Genomic DNA, 20,536 nt, shown 5'->3' on the forward strand with positions numbered 1-20,536 from the left:
TTCTGGGAGCACTCTCAAACACAACAAATAAAATACTCTACAAATACCAATTTGGTTGAATTTAACCATAATCATTGCCCTTTAATCGCCAAGGTAAAAACTTATTCAACTCTTAATTTTTTTAAATGTGATCACCAGTTTTCTTCAAAACTTTACTCAACAGAATAGCCAATTTTCAGTTAAATCTTTTAATTAATTTAGAAGCGTTTTAAAGGAAATTTTTTTAAGTCTGTCATCCTACCTTAACCTTAATTTCTTTTAGCCCGTCTGGAATGGTCCCTCTGTCGAACAGGGTTCTGCAGTCTGGCAGAATGAATACAACGTGATTCCTCGTCCCCTCTCACCCGACAGAGGGAGATTCTGTGGACTCCTGGCTGGCTTGCCAAATTGTGGTAGATTTTTCCCTAAACCTAACTACGCACCTGCTACCTGCGTCTCGTCTCCAATCGACGTTCCCTACCGTCTCCAATCGACGTCCCCTAACGTCTCCAATCGACGTTTAATTCCATCTGTGTCTCGTCTCCAATCGACGTCCCCGAACGTCTCCAATCGACCTTTAATTCTATCACTTGTTCCCCTAACTAACTTATTTGCTTCCCTATCTGCCTTGAGCCAGGAGCTCTGTTAAACCATAGCGGGTTGCCCCAAAGGGACAGGGTGTGACTCGAGCGGCAGAGAAGTCCCAAAAACATGAGAGATGTAGCAAGAGCCATCAGAGACAGCTTGAGTTCCAGTCCCTTGATAGTATTTTAACAGCCCCTTGTCAAGTTAACCAGCATTCTGCAGTCACGTCTTTAGTGGGCAAACAATGTTATTTATCTTGCCAAGTCCCATTCCCCTTACTCACCCCCAATTGTCTGCGTCTGTAAAAAAGATGGCAGTCTCAGGCTGTTTATTGACTATGAACAGCAAAATAATCCCTGATCGCCAGACAATACCCAGGGTACAGGATGTCTTAGATGGCCTGGAGGCCAATGCGTGGTTCTCTCTGCTAGATTAAGGAAAAATGCGTACCACTAAGGCTTCATGTCCCCAGCGGGCATGTACCTGACTGCATTCACAACACCGTGGGGCCTCTAGGGATGAATTCGTATCCTCCTCGGCCTTATGAATGCACCCGCAGCGTTCCCACGGTTTATGGAGGAATGCCTGAAAGGATTGACATCCTGGTGTAAGGGGTATACAGTTAAAGACCCAGAACCAGATATGAAGAATGAAGACCCAGAGTCAGAATTATAAAAAATTAAAGAAAAGATTTACTGAAGATAGTTTGCAGTTTCATCAGCAGAAGTCCGCTTCAAGACTCACACAGGAGTTCGTAGCCCGCCCCACTTACAGTTACAAAGAACACAGCAGTTATACCATTTCCAAGGTCTAAGCTACGTCATTGCTTACAGGATGAATGATTCTCATTGGCTAAGAAATAGATAAACACAGTAATTTTCCACACATATACAGATAGACTGAAGCATATCTCCATCGATTATGCAGCTGAAGTTAGGCACGTCATGACCTTCCAGGTCACAGATTTGGGTTGCTGGGCGCCAGCATGCCCAGAACAACAACTCAGTCAATCTCAAATAATGCCAGTAGTTCCTTAACCTGTAACCAAGACGACTTACACACACACACACGACACACAGCTTTTCCAAGGTTGGATTTGGACAGGCTCTAACTATAAACAGGAGAGTCCTCTCTAAACATCAAGATAATGCGTTCTTTCTCTCAAGGATAGCTAAACTTTAGTCTAACTGGAAAGTAAGGCTTTAACCAAGAAATGGTCCCTTAAACTATTGGCTTCAATGACCCCTATATGTTTTAACACGTTGAAGACCTTTCTCAAACACAAAACAAGTTCATAATTCATTTCTGGAAGCTTGGCTAAATGAGCAAGCACTGTTACTGCATTCGGATATCAAATACAGACATTAAAGAATACATGAAAAGAACATTTCAGTAATCACACTGGTAACTTCTATAACAAAGTAAAATCTCCAGAGAAGTCATTCAACTCATTTGATATTTGGAAGGAAAAATATTGATTAATACCATGATTATAATTACTCATTACATATACATTGAAGCAGCAGTGGATTCCAATCCATCCCCTTCACTGGTCTCCACTGAGTCCTTTGACGAACAGGTAGAAGCGGTAAGGAGAGTGCTGAAAAGGTTGCAATCCCATGGAGTCAAGTTAAAATCAAGGAAATGTGCGCTCTTTAAGAAGAAGTTGCGTTATCTGGTCAGAATTGTCTCAGCTGAAGGCAGTAGTATGGATGCTGTGGACACAGTCGCTGTAACGGCAATTAAGGAACGGCAAAATTCTGGGCCTACTCAGCTATTATTGGCAATACCTCAAAGACTTCTCCCCTCTACGACCTGCTAAAAGCTAACACTGATGGTGAACCACAGAGGAAAGTAAAAGTAAAACAACAAACAGAATCATGTGGTGCCATCAAGTAAATCCATTGAGTGGACAGAACACCATCAGGAGATACTTGAGAAGTTGATTGATTGCCTGGTTCAGCCTCCGATTTTAGGGATTCCAGAGTTCTCCCAACCATTCATATTCCTTATGGATGCATCCAACATAGCAATTTTATACCAGAATCAGAATGGCAAGCTGAGAGTAATTGCCTACGGTTCCCAAACTTTGAAAGCGGCAGAGAAAAATGACCACCTGCACACTGGAATTTTTAGCTCTGAAATGGGCTGTAACGGAAAAATTTAAAGACTATCTGTTTTACGCACCAACCTTTATGGTGTTCATCGACAATTACCCATTGATCTATGTCCTGACCTCTGCCAAGTTTAACGACCCCGGGTGTAGACGGATATCAGAGCTTGCCGACTTCACCTTTACCATCCGCTACTGTCCCGGTAAAGAAAACATAAATGCAGACTCACTCTCCAGGATGCCAGCCGACCTCGCAATGACAATGAGAAAATGTACTGAGGAGTTCTCATCTGACTGTGTGGGAGCTATTGTACAAGCAGTGGAGATCCAGCATAATCCAGATGTGTCCCTTGCAGTAGCCTGTCAGAGGGTACCAACATGTGTGTAGGAAACTTACAGACTCCTCAAACCCCTAGCAAAAGAAGAAATTAGACAAGCACAAAAGGATAAAAAGGACATTAGAGTAATCACTGAACACTTACAAACAGGATCAAGGCCTCCTCCGCAGTTGCGGTCGGTCAACTCGCTATCCAAAGTTCTTCTGAGAGAATGGGATAAGCTGAAGATGGATGAACATGGCATTCTGTTCCGCCAAACATCTCAAAAGAAACAGCTGGTATATAATACCAACACAATTCAAAACAACTGTTCTAAGGGAACTGCATGATGAGACGGGTCCATGGGCGTCAAAACCATTGTATATGGGTGGGACAAGACCCACCCACTTTTTAAGACCAATGATATTGGACCCACTCACTTCTACCGTCTCTAATTCAGCGCATATATCTGTTCACTTTTCAGAGCGCCGTCAGTCAAATCCATTCCACTTGAGAAATATAATAAATTTAACTCCATTCTGCATTATAGCTACAGCGTTGATTTCCACGCTGCTGCTCAAATACATTCCACCTGCTTCATTCAGAGTCAGACCAAACACTTACTTTTCAGGTCAGACAAGCCAATGCGCATGTACTGTCCCAAGCGCGAGTCTCAGATTCCTATGGGAACCGGGGCTTCTAACAGTTAGAATACAGATCATACGAAGTTTAAAACGTTTAAATAGACATATCAAGTAGTAATTAATTAATGTATATGAATCAGAGCTGGTTTGGTTGCTGAGACGGAGACGCACAGAGATGGCAATTAACGTGCTGTTTGATTTGTGACCGTGCTGTGCTTATTCCATTAATTCGAGTAGCCTATCATATTGTACAAGGCTTAAATCATTTAATTATACATACAATAATATACAATATCATATCATAGAACATGTAGTAGTATGGCAAGCCGTTTTAACTTTTATTAATTTCCAGGATATGAATTCTTGATATCAACAATTTAATTATTGATATCAACAATTGAATTCTTGATATCTGTAATTGTATTTTCACTAGTGAAATGTCACCATAGGCTGCCATTCAAAATTAATTGTTGATATCAACAATTGATTTCTTACTAGTAGAAATATAATTTTTCATATCAATAATTACATTGTTACTAGTAAGAATGTGAATTCCTGATATCAATAATTCAATTGTCACTAGTTGAAATGTCTATTCTTGATATCAACAATTTAATTGCTACTAGTAAAAACTTTCATTTTTGATATCTGAAAATGTATTCCTGATATCAATATTATTTCAGATATCTAAAATGGCTTTCTTACTAGTAGCAATCACATTCATGATATCAGAAATTAACATAGTCACTAGTGAAAATGGAATTATTGATATCAAAAATGAACATTGTTACTAGTAGCAATTCAATTGTTGATATCAAGAATATACATTTCAACTAGTGACAATTGAATTCTTGATTTCAAAAATAAAGGTTTTTACTAGTAAGAATTATATTTCTGATATGTAAAATTGGAATTGCAACTAGTAAGAAATCAATTATTGATATCAACAATTGATTTTGAATGGCAGCCTATGGTGACATTTCACTAGTGAAAATTAAATTACAGATATCAAGAATTATAGTTTTTACTAGTTGAAATACAATTCTTGATATCTAGAATGGCCATTTTAATTAGTAAAAATGTAATTGTTGATATCAAGAATTAGCATTGTTACTAGTGGAAATGTAATTTCTGATATCAAAAATTGCCATTGTTACTAGTATAAATCTAATTCCTGATATCAATAACTATAATTTTAACTAGTTAAAATTGAATTTTTGATATCAAGAATTCATATCCTGGAAATGAATAAAAGTTAAACGGCTTGCCATAGTAGTAGCCTATTTGAGATGATATTACTCTTACCAAGCTCTGATTTCTGAGAGATGCACGCATAGACGGATTTGCGCTTGTTTCATTTTTATTCTCACTCATTCTCTTCACTCATTATTGCATATAAGTTTTAGAAAAGGTATTTGGCTTCAGGAACACCTCTAATCTACTCCAGTAAAAAAAAGTCTAGAGGATGACCCACCCACATTTTTTTTGCTTCCGATGCCTATGGACGGGTCACCTTCTTCTTCTGGCCCTACATGCAGAAAGACATTGAAAACTATGTCCTGAGAACCTGCTCCTGCATCAACCATAAAAAAAAAATCCTGTGAGACAAGAGCGCCAAAAGTATCAAATGACCTACCCATTCGACTATTGACTTTCTTCATTTGGATAATTGCAAGGGGGGCTATGAGTACATTTTGGTAACCGTTGACCACTTCACCCGGTTAGCACAGGCCTATGCCACAAACTCAGAATCAGCAAAAGCAGTGGCTGACCGTCTATTCAATGATTTCGCCCTCAAGTTTGGGTTTCCGTCCAGAATTTACCACGACCAATGGGGAGAATTTTGAAAATCAGCTTACCCAACTCAAAGTACAGGGCCATCGCCGGCTCAAGGACCACCCACAAGGGAATAGGCAGGTGGAAAGATTTAACCGGATATTACTGCAGACTGAACCCTGACTGAAAGACAAAAATCAAATTGGAAGGTTGTTTTGTTTACAAATTGTTTACAACTACACTAGATGTGACGTGACTGGCTTTTCACCTTCCCATCTGCTGTTCGGCCATTTGCCAAGGCTGCCCGTCGATGCTCTCTACGGACTCAACTCAGACAACAACTCTCAGAGTTATAGTGATTACATGGAACGATGGACAAAAGGGATGCAAGAAGCTTGTGAGATAGCGAGAGAACAGGCAAACAAGTGTGCTGAAAGGAACAAAAGGAATTACGACCAAAAAGTGAGGTGCACTGACCTATTCCCGGGAAGCAGGGTCGTCGTGAAAAACCTGACTCCAAGACTCACCTGAGATTCTGATTGGTTTATTGCACGTTACGCCCAAAACACACCTATTAATCATTAAGAGAATCGGGACAACCCTGTTAGACCATGCGCCGGGTTAGGGTTAGGGCGCCAACCCTTTTTCCTGTCGTTAAACTAGCAAAAGTGGATTCGGACACACCCTAAGTGCTCTTGCACTGTCCGCTTTAGACCATGCGCTTAGATCGTTAAAATAGGACCCCTAATGTTAAGTATGACAAAACTTCAGAAAATTTCAAATTCTTGAAAAGAATCTTCTTGAAAATCATTTCAAATATCTTCTTAAAGTTAGGAAAACCTCCAAATGAAATCCCCAAAGATAAGATGTTTTATGAATTTATTGGGTTGTTTCAAATTAATTGTTGTAATTAAGCATTACAACACAATTTTTTAAATACTTTTATTCAGCAAGGAAGCATTAAATGAATCAAACGTGACAGTAAAGACATTTATAATGTTACAAAAGAGTCTATTTCCAGTAAATGCTGTTCTTTTGAACTTTCTATTTATCAAGGAATCCAGAAAAATAAAACGCATCACAGTTTTCACAGAAATATGAAGCAGCACAACAGTTTTCAACACTGATAATAATCAGAAATGTTTCCTGAGCAGCAAATCATCATATTAGAATGATTTCTGAAAGATTTTGTGACACTGAAGACTGGAGTAATGATGCTGAAAATTCAGCTTTGATCAGAAATAAATTACACTTTATTATATATTCACATAGAAAACAGCTATTTCATACTGTAATAATATTTCACATTTTTTATAGTATTTTAGATTGTAAAAAATTGTACCGACACCAAAACTTTAAATATTACTAGGGATGTGCACGAGTGCACCAATAATGATGCAAACAATGATTGGTCATGATTATGTCTGACATGACTTTTTGCTGAATTAGAAAATTCAGTAATAAGTCTGCAAAAATTAGTCAAATATGGGACCTCACCAAATATTCTTCTTTAAAAACAAACAAACAAACAAAAAAGGATATTACTAAGAAAATATTTTTCAAGAATCGCACACTCGCACAAATTTATCTCAAGACTTTTTTTAACTTCATTCTTAATGCTCCTAACTTTTTTGGGTTAAAAATTATCCAAAATAAATTTTCGAGCAAGTACATAACCAGCCAGTGTTCAAAACTCTCTGCTTACCTTAGCTCAATTCAAAACGGTAAGCTTGTAGTAATGTTTTTATTTCCAGTGGTACTGGTTGATTTCCGCGGGAAATTCGAGCATGTCTTTGCGTCACTACGTCACATCTGTACACATAAAGAAGAGTCTCGGCTAGTAGGCTATGAGTGTGAGGATGTTGGAGGTGGAGATTTATGGCCTTTTCTAACAGCACTTGATATAATTAAACTTATTAATTTTTTTGGCGGATCCAGAAAGGTTCAAACGACAATCACCAGCAGTGACAACTGGGGATTCACCCCGTGTAAAATGCAAAAGACTTCGGAGTGGCAACAGAAAAAAAGAGACTGCAATCGTCCCATGCGGAAACTAGGATAATATCGGAAGGGCATTAAATATAGTCACGCAATGCAAATGTTGTTAACATTAACAATTTGAGAACAAAGTATAATTTGCACGGTTTGACGTGATATGATAAGCGATCGTTAGATTTAATCAGCGTGATTTACTGCAATGCTTTTTTCCCCTCTGTTGGTCAGAAAATTCTTACGTTGGTCATAGTTCCAAAAAGTATAATCTGTGATTGCGAATGACCGTATCCACACCGGCGCGGTGACTGACCGTGCAGTTCCGTGCCGAGCCACAACCCAAGTAAAGTTGATAATTCCTCGAATAACTGCAATTGCAGATTTTGAACAGAGATGGTGACAAAGAGGGAAAAACTACAGACTGCAACTTTAAGAAAATGCTTGTGAATCCTGTACCTGAAAAGCATGTCTTGATTTAAACTGGTAAACTCTGACATTCTAGTGGTCTTTTTTTTGAACTCCTCCTCTGATGGGATGAGGCAACAGGCATCCTATATCGCACTCTCTTCCAGAACCTGGAGGTTGGTGAAGTTTGGCCGTCTCTCCACAGTAAAGGATTATTTTTGCAGAGGAGATGCTGCAGTCCGAGAGGCAGATGTGTGTAGTCTTGCATCTGTCCCAGCTGGATGACAATCACACCGGTTTCTCCTTGTACCAGAGCCTGATGGAGCCCCACTTGCAGATCATAAGCTGTAGGAGATATGCTACTTGTTCCTGGTGTTAAAATAATGATAAGCCTCCGACTAAGCTGTATCTTAGTTTCAATCAGGTTCATGCAATCTGGTTAAGACACAGGAAGGAACATGGAACATTTGAGAAACATGCATCAAAAAGCACCAGTATATCTATTGCACACAGCAGAAAATATTATGTTGTTCCTTAGTATTTATCAAATATCTAGATATTCTTCTATCAAGATATATTTACTTGAGAAGCAAAATTACTTAAAAGTTCCCCTGTGGTGAAAATCAAGTTTTTAATGTTGTTTATATGTCTATGTGGTGTTTTTAAAATGCTTTAAGACAAACCATGTGTAAATTCATAAGTCGACAGCATTGCTGAGTATTTTCTCCTTAAAACTGCAGCGAACCAAAGACAGTCTCAAAAACACGGTTTGAAATCGCTGGTGTTTCTGACGTCACAAACTACCTTGTAACCAATCAGATCAACGTGTGATCGTCAACGAGTGAATCTCTGAGCTGAGTGAGTGAGTGGAGGCGGGGCTCATTTGCATAATCATACTAAATGAGCCAAGAGTGTTGAGTTACATTCAAGCTATTTTAAGGCATGACGCATTTTTCTTCAAGGAACAAAGTTTTAAATACATAATTTGGGGATCAAAGATGAGTTTAAAGAGATACATTTATTGACTACAGGAGGACTTTATGATATTAAGTCTTGTTTTATGAAAAGGAGGGAATTATAAAATTAAGTTTATGCCTAAAACAATATCAAATAGCTGCCAATGGGGTAAAAAAAACAACTTAATTTAAAGGAAAAACTTTTTTTACCTTAAAGGGAAAACCTTTTTTACCCTAATGGCAGAATTTTTTTCTTGTTTTAAGCATGGAATCACTTAATTTGGTGAATTTTTCAGAAAACAAGACTTAATATCTTTCGTCATTTTGCTTCTCCATACATATTGATTTGCATGTTTAGATATTTGTACAGGAAATACTGAGGAACAACATAATTTTTTTGCAATGTTCATCACACAACGTATCAAAAATATATCACTGACAGATGTTTATATGAAAAAGTTCAACAAGCATACCTTCCCCAGGTAGGTCGTCTCTGCCGTGAATAAAAAGTTTAAAGCCACAGTAGCTCTCCAGCACTGTTAGAAGAGATCCATTGACAAAGTCACTCACAGTTTTGCTTGTCGTTTCATCCGAGTTGTTTCTCTGGTAAATCACATAAGCATCATACAGCTTCCGATCTGTCAAAACAAGCATTTGTATTTCTGCATTGCATTGTAGTCATGTGTGTTAATGACAGTATTTACACACACGATACATATAAACATTTACATATATTTACATTTACTTGAAAAGCAAAATATAAGATATTTAAAACTTGCTTTCTAAAGAATTTATCAAATGAAAGTGTTTATTCTTAAAACAAAAAAATATCTGCCAATGCGGTCAGATCATAAGCAGAAAAAAAACTTAATTCAAAGGGAAAACAAGATTATTTTTCTGACCCCATTGGCAGATATTTTTTCTTGTTTTAAGCAAAAACTCGCTTGATTTTGTTCAGAAAACCGGACGTATATGTATGTTAATTTAAGAATGGTTAGATTTTTGTACTGGAAAACAAGACAGAAATACTGAGTAATAAATCATTTTCTTTTTGTATTTATACCCATTTACATATATCTAGCACAGTCCCACTCCTTTACTAGTGAAAAACTGTAAAGGACTTAATAAATATTATAATACATTTAAATAATATTGTATTGTGTATGGAACTTTTAATAAAATGATATTCAAAATGTATTAAAATATTTGAAAAATATTATTCTTTACCCTCTTTCCTGCTGAACTTGATGAAAATTTCCCTTAAAAACAGCACCAGATCCAATGAAAACCACTTCACTATTCCACTGAGCACCAGGACGAGAAGAAATGTGCAAATGCATGCCAGAATCACAGGCAGCATTGATGCTAAAACACAACATGAAAACAAGCAAACCTGAGTAAAACAGCACAACAAAACTAATCTTGACTCTGACTTGTGCTGAATAAATGTGTAAAAACACTTTTAGCAAATATTTCAATATTAACATTCATGCATTCAAAATATTATAGTGATACAATGTAATAAACATAAATATAAAATGTATGCAAATACAAATAATAATCCTAAATTGGAGATCTTAGCAATATTTTATTCAAGAATTCATTTAGCTCTATATTGGAAGTTAAGATGAGGCATTACAATATAGAGCATAAAAATATACAGCATCCAAATATTTGGTAAAATAATGCATTTTAATTCAGTTATATTCATCATAGATCGGATCTCACCTCGACTTCTCAAAGTGATTGATACAAAAATCACTCTATAGGAGTCTTCAGTTTTGCAGCGAAACTCAGAAAGGAGGTCCAACTCAGAAACTTTAGTAATATTCAAAAATGACTGAACGTTGCCATCTTTAATCCTGGAGAAAAAAGCGCCAATTACCCATTTTTCATCAGAAAATCTGCTGTTCATATCAGAGATCTATTAACAAGAACTTGAGTAGAGCAGGATATCAGTTTATAGTGAATGTGTCTAATTATTTTAAGCCAATGCGTTTCTGATAATGTGGCTCAACTATACTTTAAAAGGGGTCATGACATGAGAAATCAAATTTTCCTTGATCTTTTGACATGTAAGAGGTCTTTGTACCATTAAAACATCCTGCAATTTTCCGAGCTTAAAGGGTAACTAAACACTAAAACAACTTTTTTTAGTTAATGATCTGTAAGAATGGAGCTTCATAAATGCTGTTCATTGATTCAAGTACAGTTTTTGACAATTGGGTTTAAAGTGTTTTAATTCTAAAATATATGGTGTAAAAACGTCTGAGTGCTGCCCTCTTCAGGTTGAACGGTGGCTACTGCAGTTGCATTTTCCTATTGGAAGTTGTGGTACCCTCTGACGTCAGAGGGTACCAGTTAACCACGCCCTTGCCTACAGAGAGATGCGTCTCAGGTGCACGCCCCCCTTCCACTTTTCCAGCATTTTTCAAATATTGCCAGTGGGTGGGGTCAGGCTCTGACCAGGGGTTTAGTTACCCTTTAAAACGTCCTCCTCAATATAAAACAAGGCGTTTATTTAATCAAGCTCCAGAAATGGCTGGTTTTGATATTGCGGGATCTGTGATGTCAAACAGGCAAATACATTTGCATATGCCCGCCTCCGGATCAAGACATCATCATTGTTTTACATGATGCACAATAGGCTCCACCCACTAGCACTATAGGGCCCCGCCCACTGGCATTCAGTCGCTAAACGGCCGACATTTGACTAAACTGGAAGTGAGTGTCGCGTCAAAAGCAAACAGAAGACAGTACAATCACTGACGCTGTCTACACTGATACAGTATACAGATGAACGTTCAGTTTCTTCACACACTTGAGTCTGTCGACGAAAGGACAAATGGAGGCGTGTAAGTTTACTGTGATGCATCCAGTTTAAAACAGCTGGTTTGCATCTTTGTACAGACTTCAGAAGGATCCCAGCATTAGAAACAAATGGATGTTTTTTTTTAATGGCGTCCTGGATCACGTCGAAGGATTATATGTTTGTTCGGAGCATTTGACTGTAGATTGTTTTGTAAAGAGACAGATGAAGAAGTGACTGTATTGATCTGACAGCAGAAGCATCACAAACCGTAAGTAAATGATTTCATAATATTTTGTCTGTAAAATGATGTTTTTAAATGGATAATGTTTTCAAAATACTTACTCACATGCAATAGTGAGTGTTAATTGATACTGTTTCCTATGCAATAATGTGAGCCAATCATAACAGTGGGCGTTTACTGACAGCCTTATAGGAGCCTTAAAAACTGATCATTTCAGACAGAGGCTCAGAATGAAGGTAGAAAATAATTGTTTTCCCACATATACACAACTGTTCAAAAGTTTGGGGTCAATACGATTTTTTTTTCTTTAAAGAAAATAATACTTTTCTTTGTAAAGGACGCATTAAATTGATCAAAAGTGACAGTAAAGACATATAATAATGCAAAATATTTCTTTTTTAATTAAATGCTTTTCTCTTGAACTTTCAAAGAATCCTGAAAAAAATTTATCACAGTTTGAACAAAAATATGAAGCAGCACAACTGTTTTCAACTGTGATAATAATCATAAATGTTTCTTGAGCATCAAAGAATCATATTATAATGATTTCAAAAGGATCATGTGACACTGAAGACTGGAGTAATGATGCTGAAAATTCAGCTTTGATCACAGGAATAAATTACACTTTACTGTATATTCACATAGAAAACAGTTATTTTACATTGAAATAATATTTCACAATATTACTGCGTTTGTTTTGTATTTCTAATCAAATAAATGCAGCCTTGGTGAGCAGAAGAGACTTCTTTTAAAAACATTAAAAATCTTACCGACCCCAAACTTTTAAACGGTAGTTTATATATGCAAAAATCTTTTTTAACATTATAAGTGAACCTCACGGAACATATTAAAATTAAAGGTGCTGTAAGCTATGTCGGGTGACATCACTTCTTGTTGACGTTTAAAGTATTGTCAAACAAAACGAAGGCTAGCTAGACCCTCCCTCCTCCTCATCCGTGCACTAACCCCCCAAACCGCACCCCCAAACCCTTCTTATCGGTTATTGGCTGGAACAGTTTGTTATGTTTCGTGGTGCGGGTTAGCCCAGTTTGTTTTTGTTGCCGTTTGTGGAGCCTGGGGTGTCTGCAGAGACCGTGTTTTTTTACAGTGTGTTCAGGGGACAGGCAGCTAGCGGATAGTGAGGAGATGTTTGCTGTATGTGACAAAAAATGTTTTGGCCTAAAAAACGCGTGACATCGCTTAGAGCACCTTTAATGTCATGACCCCTTTAATTATAAGCAGAGCCGGATTAACGCAAAGGCAAACTAGGCACGTGCCTAGGGCCCGATTGACGGGATGGGGCCCAGACAGAGGGACAAAAATAAAAAAATAAAAAAATGTGCAAATGTCCTATCAACAATTTATTTCAATATTTATTAATTAACTAAAAATAGTGATGATGTTTGTCTTAACCATAGGCATTATCATACATCATACACTACGTCACATTAACGCCAGCCCATGACTGTATATACTGTATATATAGGCGCCACCGCCGTCAGAGCGGGAAAACAAAGCTAGCAGGCAGGTGTGTTTTGAGTAGGCTAACATTCAATATGCTTTCGGGTGCGGCAAAACGTAAAAAAAAAAAAAATGAAGAGGAACAAAAGAAGAGACAGCGGGGGACTTTACAGAAGTTTCTGTCGGGCAGCCGTCCTACAGCTGTGAACCGGCTCGAGTCAGCAGAGCCAGAGGCCGAGCCAGGCCCGGAGACACGGCCCGAAACCCCGTGGAAGATGCGGCGGGAAATGCGGCGGAAGACGCCGTCAACAACAGTACACAAAGTTTGGCACAAAGTGATATTTTAAGATTAAACAGTTCTGACAAACAGTTTATGACATCCTTCCAGAACTTCTGTATATCAGAACATTCCCATAGACAGTGAATTAGAGTTTCTTTATAATTTTGGCATTTTGTACATATATCAGGAATATTGCTAGACATATGATTGAGTTTTTCAGGTGTTATATAAACCCTTGTCAACCATTTATACTGTAATAATTTAAGCTGCGTGTGATATGTTTTTTTTTTTCGCCTTTAAACATGCTTCAGTCCATTCAAATTCCTCTATTTCTTCTTGAATGTCTTTCCTCCATGCGTTTAATTTGTCTACAGCAGACTCTTTAGAGTTAGACATTATTAAATTATAATATTTTGACAATTGACCCTTTTCACCTCTTTTTCCAATTATTTCCTCTATTAATGAACATGGGAATGTACATAATATCTGTAGACCTGGAAGACAAAACTTTTAAATTGTGAATATTTAAAAAAAATGTTTTGAGGGAATCTGGTGTTTATGACACAATTCTTGAAATGTAAGAAGTTTTCCATCCATATACAAGTCTTTAATTGTCTGAATACCTTTAGTTTTCCATAGTTTAAATCCTCCATCCTTATATTTATTATTATTTATTGTTAGACAGTTTCTAAATGGTCTTGATGAATGTGAAGAGGTCATGTTTGCCTTCTTGTTCTTAACTACAACATTTATAAATGTTGTAAGCTATTGCATTTTGCAGAAAATCTTAATTAAATGTGTTGATTAAATGTAAACAGAGCAAATAAGATAAACTTATTTGCTCTGTTTACATAGTTTACTGACATTGGTTATTTATTGGTTATTTACTGGTACTACTGCCTTAACAATGGCACTCCCAATGGATAAGATGAGGATAATTTAATAGCATTTAATAGAGCCGTGTAATGACGTATAAATAATGAATATCAAAAAATAGTCTGATAGACTGTTTAATATACAACACATGACTTATTTTGGCATACAAACAACCAATTTGTAACCAAAGACTAGGCTATGTAAAATGTGAATTAACTTTTATTAGTAACTTTGGTAAGTTTCAGATTTCAATTCATAAATAACATAGATGGAGGGGAGCCCAAAAAAATGCAGCCTGCCTAGTGTAGTCCATTTATTTAATCCGTCTCTGATTATAAGTAGTTTGTAGCAAGGCTGTATGAGGAGATATCAACCTGTTTTCCTGCTTATATCCATCCTCCTCATTCAGTGTGGTTTTATTCCTTTCCCAGCGGACACAGCACTCATCGCACACAAAGACGACAGAACATACGAGGATCAGTTCTGTGCCTGAGAAACAAGATCAGGGCTTTTAGATCTTACACTGACATTAAATCTTTCCTGAGTTCATTACTATCAAACCATGCTGTAACTTTTGGGTGCATAAAAACACACCAACATTATAAAAGGACCTCAAGGTGGGAAATTAAATGATAATAAATTATTTGACTTATTTGACTCGACAAAACATATTTGAGTTGTCGAGAAAACTGTTTTTTTTTTATGAAATACTCAATTAGGGTTATGAACATGCCTGCAAAGTTTCAACACTCTGAGATGTTGTCTGAAATTTCTAGTGTAATTGTGATGTTTTGCGGGTCAATTTGATAAAATAAAATAAATTATGGTGTCAAATTCTCAACTACCCTCCAGGATTATTATCACAAACTAAAACTATTGAAAAAAACATTTGTTAATTGAAATAAAGCTAAAATCAAATCAAATATAAATATTAGTTGGAAAATCTTTAAATAAATTCAATTTAGAAATGTTGCCTTGGCAATAAACTGAAATAAGTTGAAGTTGAAGCATTTACTGGAAATCAATAAAAACTAAATTGAAATAAAATTGTATTAAACCTAAATAGCAATATTTTTAAAAACAATTTGTTTAGTCATTTCCTTATGTGCTTTTGTCATTTTATTAAAGTAAAATTACCACGAAAAAATAAAAGGTAATTCAAAATCAATAAGAAACAAACTAGAATGAAAACCTCTGAGGTTTTATATATAAAAAAATATTGTTTATAATATTCACATTTTGAGAAAAAACAATGTTTAATAAAATAGTTTTAAAAATCATAGCCATGTTTACTTTTTTGGTAACAATTTACAATACGGTCACATGAATTTACATTAGTTAATTTATTAACTAACATAAACTAACAGTGTGCAATATTTTTTTTACCGTATTTAATAATCTTTGTCAATGTTATTTATTAAAAATACACGTTAATTGTTAGTTGCATCAGTAAATGTTGAAATGAACATCAACCAACATTAATAAATGCTATAGAAGTATTGTTCATTGTTAATTATTTATTCATTATCTTATTAATGAAACCTTATCGTAAAGTGTCATCCTTTGTGAGAATCATTAATGTTAAAGTTTTACGGTTTTAATCAGATGTTTTTGTAGTGTGATTTATGATGTTAAGAGATTTTAACCCATTCCTCACCCACATCAGTGGTCACGATGGAGTTGTTGACGGGAATCTGAAACACTGGTGGATTGGTGCGGGACTGATCTATGAACAAGAGTTAGTGTGTTAGAAACTAACTTCTAGCTCAGAGTACAGGCCAAAAGAGGAAGATATACCTTTAATGATCAGTCTGCGATGTCCAGAGGTGTTGTGTTTTAACCCATTGTGCTCCCAGGTGCAAACGCAGGTGTAAATACCCTCGCTTTCTTTCGAAGAGTTGCGGATACGTAAAACATTTTTAAACTCTTGGTTTGGAATAAGAGAGAAATTCTGCCAAAGATAAAAAAAAGATTGGGAGGCTATTTCATTCATGAACACACTGTTAAAAATAAACTTTGATGGAGTAGAATAGATGTAAACAAGTGTAATCCACTCTCCACGATCAGTTAAATTGCAGCAAGTGTAATTACAATTTCAACAGTTGCACATGTATAATTCACATTTCATATGCAAAGATGTCACCCAATCAGAGCAGTGGGTGTTTATGATGCCGTCTTAAAGGAGACGCGCCCCTTTAAACTGAGGTTTCAAAAACAGCTGATTTATTTCTTAATTATTACAGTTTTTCATGTACAAATCTTACAAATATTATAAGTGGACCTCGGGGAACAAGTATGTGAAGTATATGAACAGATGAAACACAGCCTATAGGCTAGTGAAAATTAGTATTTTTGTGGTAGCCTATCGTTTTATTTCTTTGTAGCCTATTAGAGTTTTCTATTAGCCTATCGTCTAATTTCATTCAGTGTTATCATTTGTTAAATTATTAGCTATACGAGTGAACAGCTGAATTCACCGTTTGATTATATTTCCGAAAAATGAAACATTGAAAAGTGAAAAACAGGATATTCGCCATGCGTAGAGATCAGCATCACCTCCTCACTATAACCGACTCATACATCGCAAACATGCTGTCAAGTTTACCACAAACATCAAACTCAACATACCTTATACCAGATGAACCTGCCAGTCTGTTTTTCACACACTGGACATGAGATTGTTGTCGCCTTTTCTTCTGGCACGGTGTAGTACAAGAGATCTGTGTTGAACTCCTCATAAACCACAATGTCAGTTTCATATTCATCACAGTTGTCCTCTTCATACCTAATAATGGACAAAACAAATAATTACTACAGAAAATTATTTATTTTCTTCATGCTCAGTGTTCTCAGGTTTAAATGCAGAAACCTGAAGCTTGTGTTTCACTGAAAGCACTTAAAGTTATTTTTTACTTTAGTAAAATATTATACTTTTATTCAGCAAGGAAGCATTAAATTGATCAAAAGTGACAGTAAATAGGCCTACATGTTACAAAAGGTTTATATTTCAAATAAATGCTGTTCTTTTGAACTTTTAATTCATCAAAGAATCCCGGAATACAGAATATATCATGGTTTCCACAAAGATATAAACTGTTTTCAACATTGATAATAATCATAAATGTTTTCTTGAGCAGCAAATCATCATATTATACTGATTTCTGAAGGATCATGTGACACTGAAGACTGGAGTAATGATGCTGAAAATTCAGCTTTGGATCACAGGAATAAATTACATTTTATATTCACATAGAAAACAGATATTTTAAATTATAATAATATTTCATAATTTTTACTGTATTAGTCACAAAATAAATGAAGCCTAGGTGAGCAGAAGAGACTCCTTCAAAAACATTTATAAAAAAATTCTTACTGACCTCTTACTGATTTGAGTCATATGCACCATATACTGTTATGATATATATTCACAGTTAGGAAAACTTTAATTTAACAATGTCATACAGGTTTGGAACATGCATGTGAATAAAGTTTGAATGTTGCTTTGGAGCAGGTGCATTGACAGGTGAGTGAAGTGTGTGAGTGTGTGTGTGTGTGTGTGTGTGTGTGTGTGTGTGTGTGTGTGTGTGTGTGTGTGTGTGTGTGTGTGTGTGTGTGTGTGTGTGTGTGTGTGTGTGTGTGTGTGTGTGTGTGTGATCACCAGCGTGTGATGTAGCGTCCCGTGTCGTCCAGGGTGAGTCTAAGGATGTATAACACAGACTTGTGGTAATGCACACGCTCACTCTCCTCCGTCCCGATCCGCTCCAGCTGCTTCATTCTGCTGAGGTTCCTCAGCCAATCATACGAGCGGTCTTCAGTGTATTCATAGCAGTCTGTGTTCGGGCAGGGAAAATACAGGGATTCTCCAGCTCTCACTCTCACTGTTTTCCCTCTGAACTTTTCACACTGAACTAATAATAATAAAAAAAAGTTTATTAAATAAAAAGTTTATTGGTTAAAGAGTTGAAAGCATCTCCTTTTAACCCATTTAGGGTTTAAAATTTGTCTAAATACATAATTTTGTCAAATATCCCCTTCAAACAAACAAATAGATCAACAGTTTATTTAGGACAAAATATTTTTTCTTTGCCAATTAACCAAAAAGCATCTCAACTTCTCCATTTATTCCAAAATCTGTCCACTTGTCAACGACCCCAATAACTCTTTAAACAAATGTGCAAATAAATAAATAAATGAATAAATAAAAATAAATAAATGGATAAATAAACTTAAAAATCTGTCCATTTGTCAACAACACTAATATCCATTTTTAAAGAAATGTGCAATTAAATACACAAATGCATGAATAAATAACTTAAATAAAACCAAATCATATCTGTTTTTAAAGAAATGTGCAAATAAATAAATAACTTAAAATGTGACCATTTGTCAAAAATCCCAAATATATTTTTAAATAAATTCAGATCTAGCCAATTGTCAACAACCCAAATATTTTTTTCTAAAGTGCAAATAAATAAATGTACACATAAATGAATGTCAACCAGTTTTTTCCCCCCAAATCAAAAGCATCTCAGCATTTCTATTTAACCTAAAAAATTAAACAACCAAAAATCTATTATTTTAAAAGAAATATGCGAATAAATAAATTAATAAAAATAAATAAATATCTTAAAATCTGTTAATTTTACAACCCAAATATCTATTTTTAAAGAAATGTGCAAATTCATAAATAAAAAACAATCAATCAATCTTAAATCTGTAAGTCCAATTGTCAAAAAATAAGCAATTTTTAAAGAAATGTGCAAATAAATAGGCCTAAATAACTTAAAATCTGTCCATTTGTAAACAACCCAAATATCTATTTTTTAAGTTACCTGTGGAGTTGGATTGATAAGAGACCAGAACAGATTCCGTCAGGAGCAAAATCATCCTCATCATCCTCATCCTCATCATCATCATCATCATCCCTGTAATATTTGACTATAATGCAACACTATATAACTGATATGTGCTGAGATCAGCAGCAGTTTCATTACCACCTTTAAAAAAAGAAATGAAAGTGAGGTACCTTTATGCCTGAATGTGTAATCGGTTCCAGCGAATAATAATGTAATAAGTTCTGAATCTGATGCCTGAAGTTATTGCAGTTATTATTTTCGACTGTGGTAGAGGAAAAAGGAAGTCACTTACTCAACTCTTTTATCAGGTAATCTTCACTTTATCTCTCTTTTTACTGAGGTTAAACTTTTGAAAACAGGATATTAGAAGAGATTAAAAGTTTTCGCGGGTTAAACGTACATAAAATATTTTTATTACATAAACATTTATACATGTGGCTTTTATCCAACAGCGTCATTGCATCCAATGCTTCAATAAAGGTTTCAAGTTCACAAAATCCCTCTAATAAATAAATAGATTCCAGTGGTTATTGCTTGTAGAGGCAAACATCTCACATTTTGAGGATGTGCTGTTACTTTGCTTATTGATGCTCTTAGTGCAATGTTTTTTCAGATGATAAAGCAGGTCTAACTCACACAAGTGCTGGGTTGTTTCAACCCATGTTTGGGTCATATATCGCCACATTTTGAAACCCAACAGTTGGATTTGGTCATATTGAACCCAAACACGAGTTGAACCCCCCCATCCCAAAGGTGTGTTTAAAAATTTTAACATTTTAACAGCTAGGTTTGTCCATATTTGACCCAAGTTTGGGTTGAAACCATAGAGCGTAGATGTTAAGATATTAGTTTAAGAAGACTTACTTCTTTCAGATACAGTAATGGGAAAAAGTGATGTCCGGTCAGGAAAATTAACATCATCACCCATTACTAAATTTTCTGGTCACACTTTAGTTTAGAGTCCAATTCTCACTATTAACTACAACTTTTGATTCAATAAACTACCTTAATTACTATTAATAAGCAATACTTAGGAGTTGTTTCGGTATTAAGGGGTGTAGAATATAATCGTGCAGAATAATGAATTAATATGTGTTTTATAAGTACTAATAAACAGCCAATATCCTAGTAATATGCATGATAATAAGCAACTAATCGTGAGAATTTCACCCTAAACTAAATTGTTACCATATTTTTTCAAAAATATGGCAATTTGAAATATAAGATTCTTACTGAATCTTTA

General features: G+C 35.6%; 1 protein-coding gene across 3 annotated transcripts; it reads right to left on the reverse strand.

The window, feature by feature from the left end:
• Nucleotides 1–6,276: 6,276 nt before the first annotated feature.
• il1rl1 (interleukin 1 receptor-like 1) lies at nucleotides 6,277–19,587 on the reverse strand. 3 transcript variants are annotated; one of them, XM_077215847.1, is made up of 11 exons: nucleotides 19,464–19,538; nucleotides 19,270–19,340; nucleotides 18,096–18,345; nucleotides 17,066–17,222; nucleotides 16,235–16,388; nucleotides 16,095–16,163; nucleotides 14,812–14,926; nucleotides 10,496–10,629; nucleotides 9,995–10,132; nucleotides 9,241–9,405; nucleotides 6,277–8,246 (listed from the first exon to the last, which is right to left on the reverse strand). In XM_077215847.1, exons 2-11 carry the CDS (start codon nucleotides 19,337–19,339, stop codon nucleotides 7,882–7,884), a joined length of 1,617 nt encoding a protein of 538 aa, XP_077071962.1. In that variant the 5' UTR covers nucleotide 19,340; nucleotides 19,464–19,538; the 3' UTR covers nucleotides 6,277–7,881. The 3 variants fall into 3 exon arrangements, with proteins under 3 accessions (XP_077071962.1, XP_077071960.1, XP_077071963.1); XM_077215845.1 differs by having other exon boundaries at nucleotides 19,270–19,587; XM_077215848.1 differs by lacking the exon at nucleotides 19,270–19,340 and having other exon boundaries at nucleotides 19,464–19,559.
• Nucleotides 19,588–20,536: the final 949 nt, after the last annotated feature.

The sequence above is a fragment of the Siphateles boraxobius genome, unplaced genomic scaffold (assembly GCF_051911475.1).
Source record: "Siphateles boraxobius isolate OS27281-9 unplaced genomic scaffold, OSU_SipBor_1 7, whole genome shotgun sequence".
Classification (NCBI taxonomy): domain Eukaryota; kingdom Metazoa; phylum Chordata; class Actinopteri; order Cypriniformes; family Leuciscidae; genus Siphateles; species Siphateles boraxobius.

Bases quoted from the DNA above. Each gene is read 5' to 3' on its own strand.
- il1rl1 (XM_077215845.1), bottom strand. From the start codon at position 19,360: ATGATGATGATGATGATGAGGATGAGGATGATGAGGATGATTTTGCTC. The intron at 16,164-16,234 runs GTATATCTTCCT...TCTTGTTCATAG, and splicing joins TCGCAGACTGATCATTAAAG to ATCAGTCCCGCACCAATCCA. The intron at 10,630-14,811 runs GTTGATATCTCC...TTTTTTCTCCAG, and splicing joins GGATATAAGCAGGAAAACAG to GATTAAAGATGGCAACGTTC.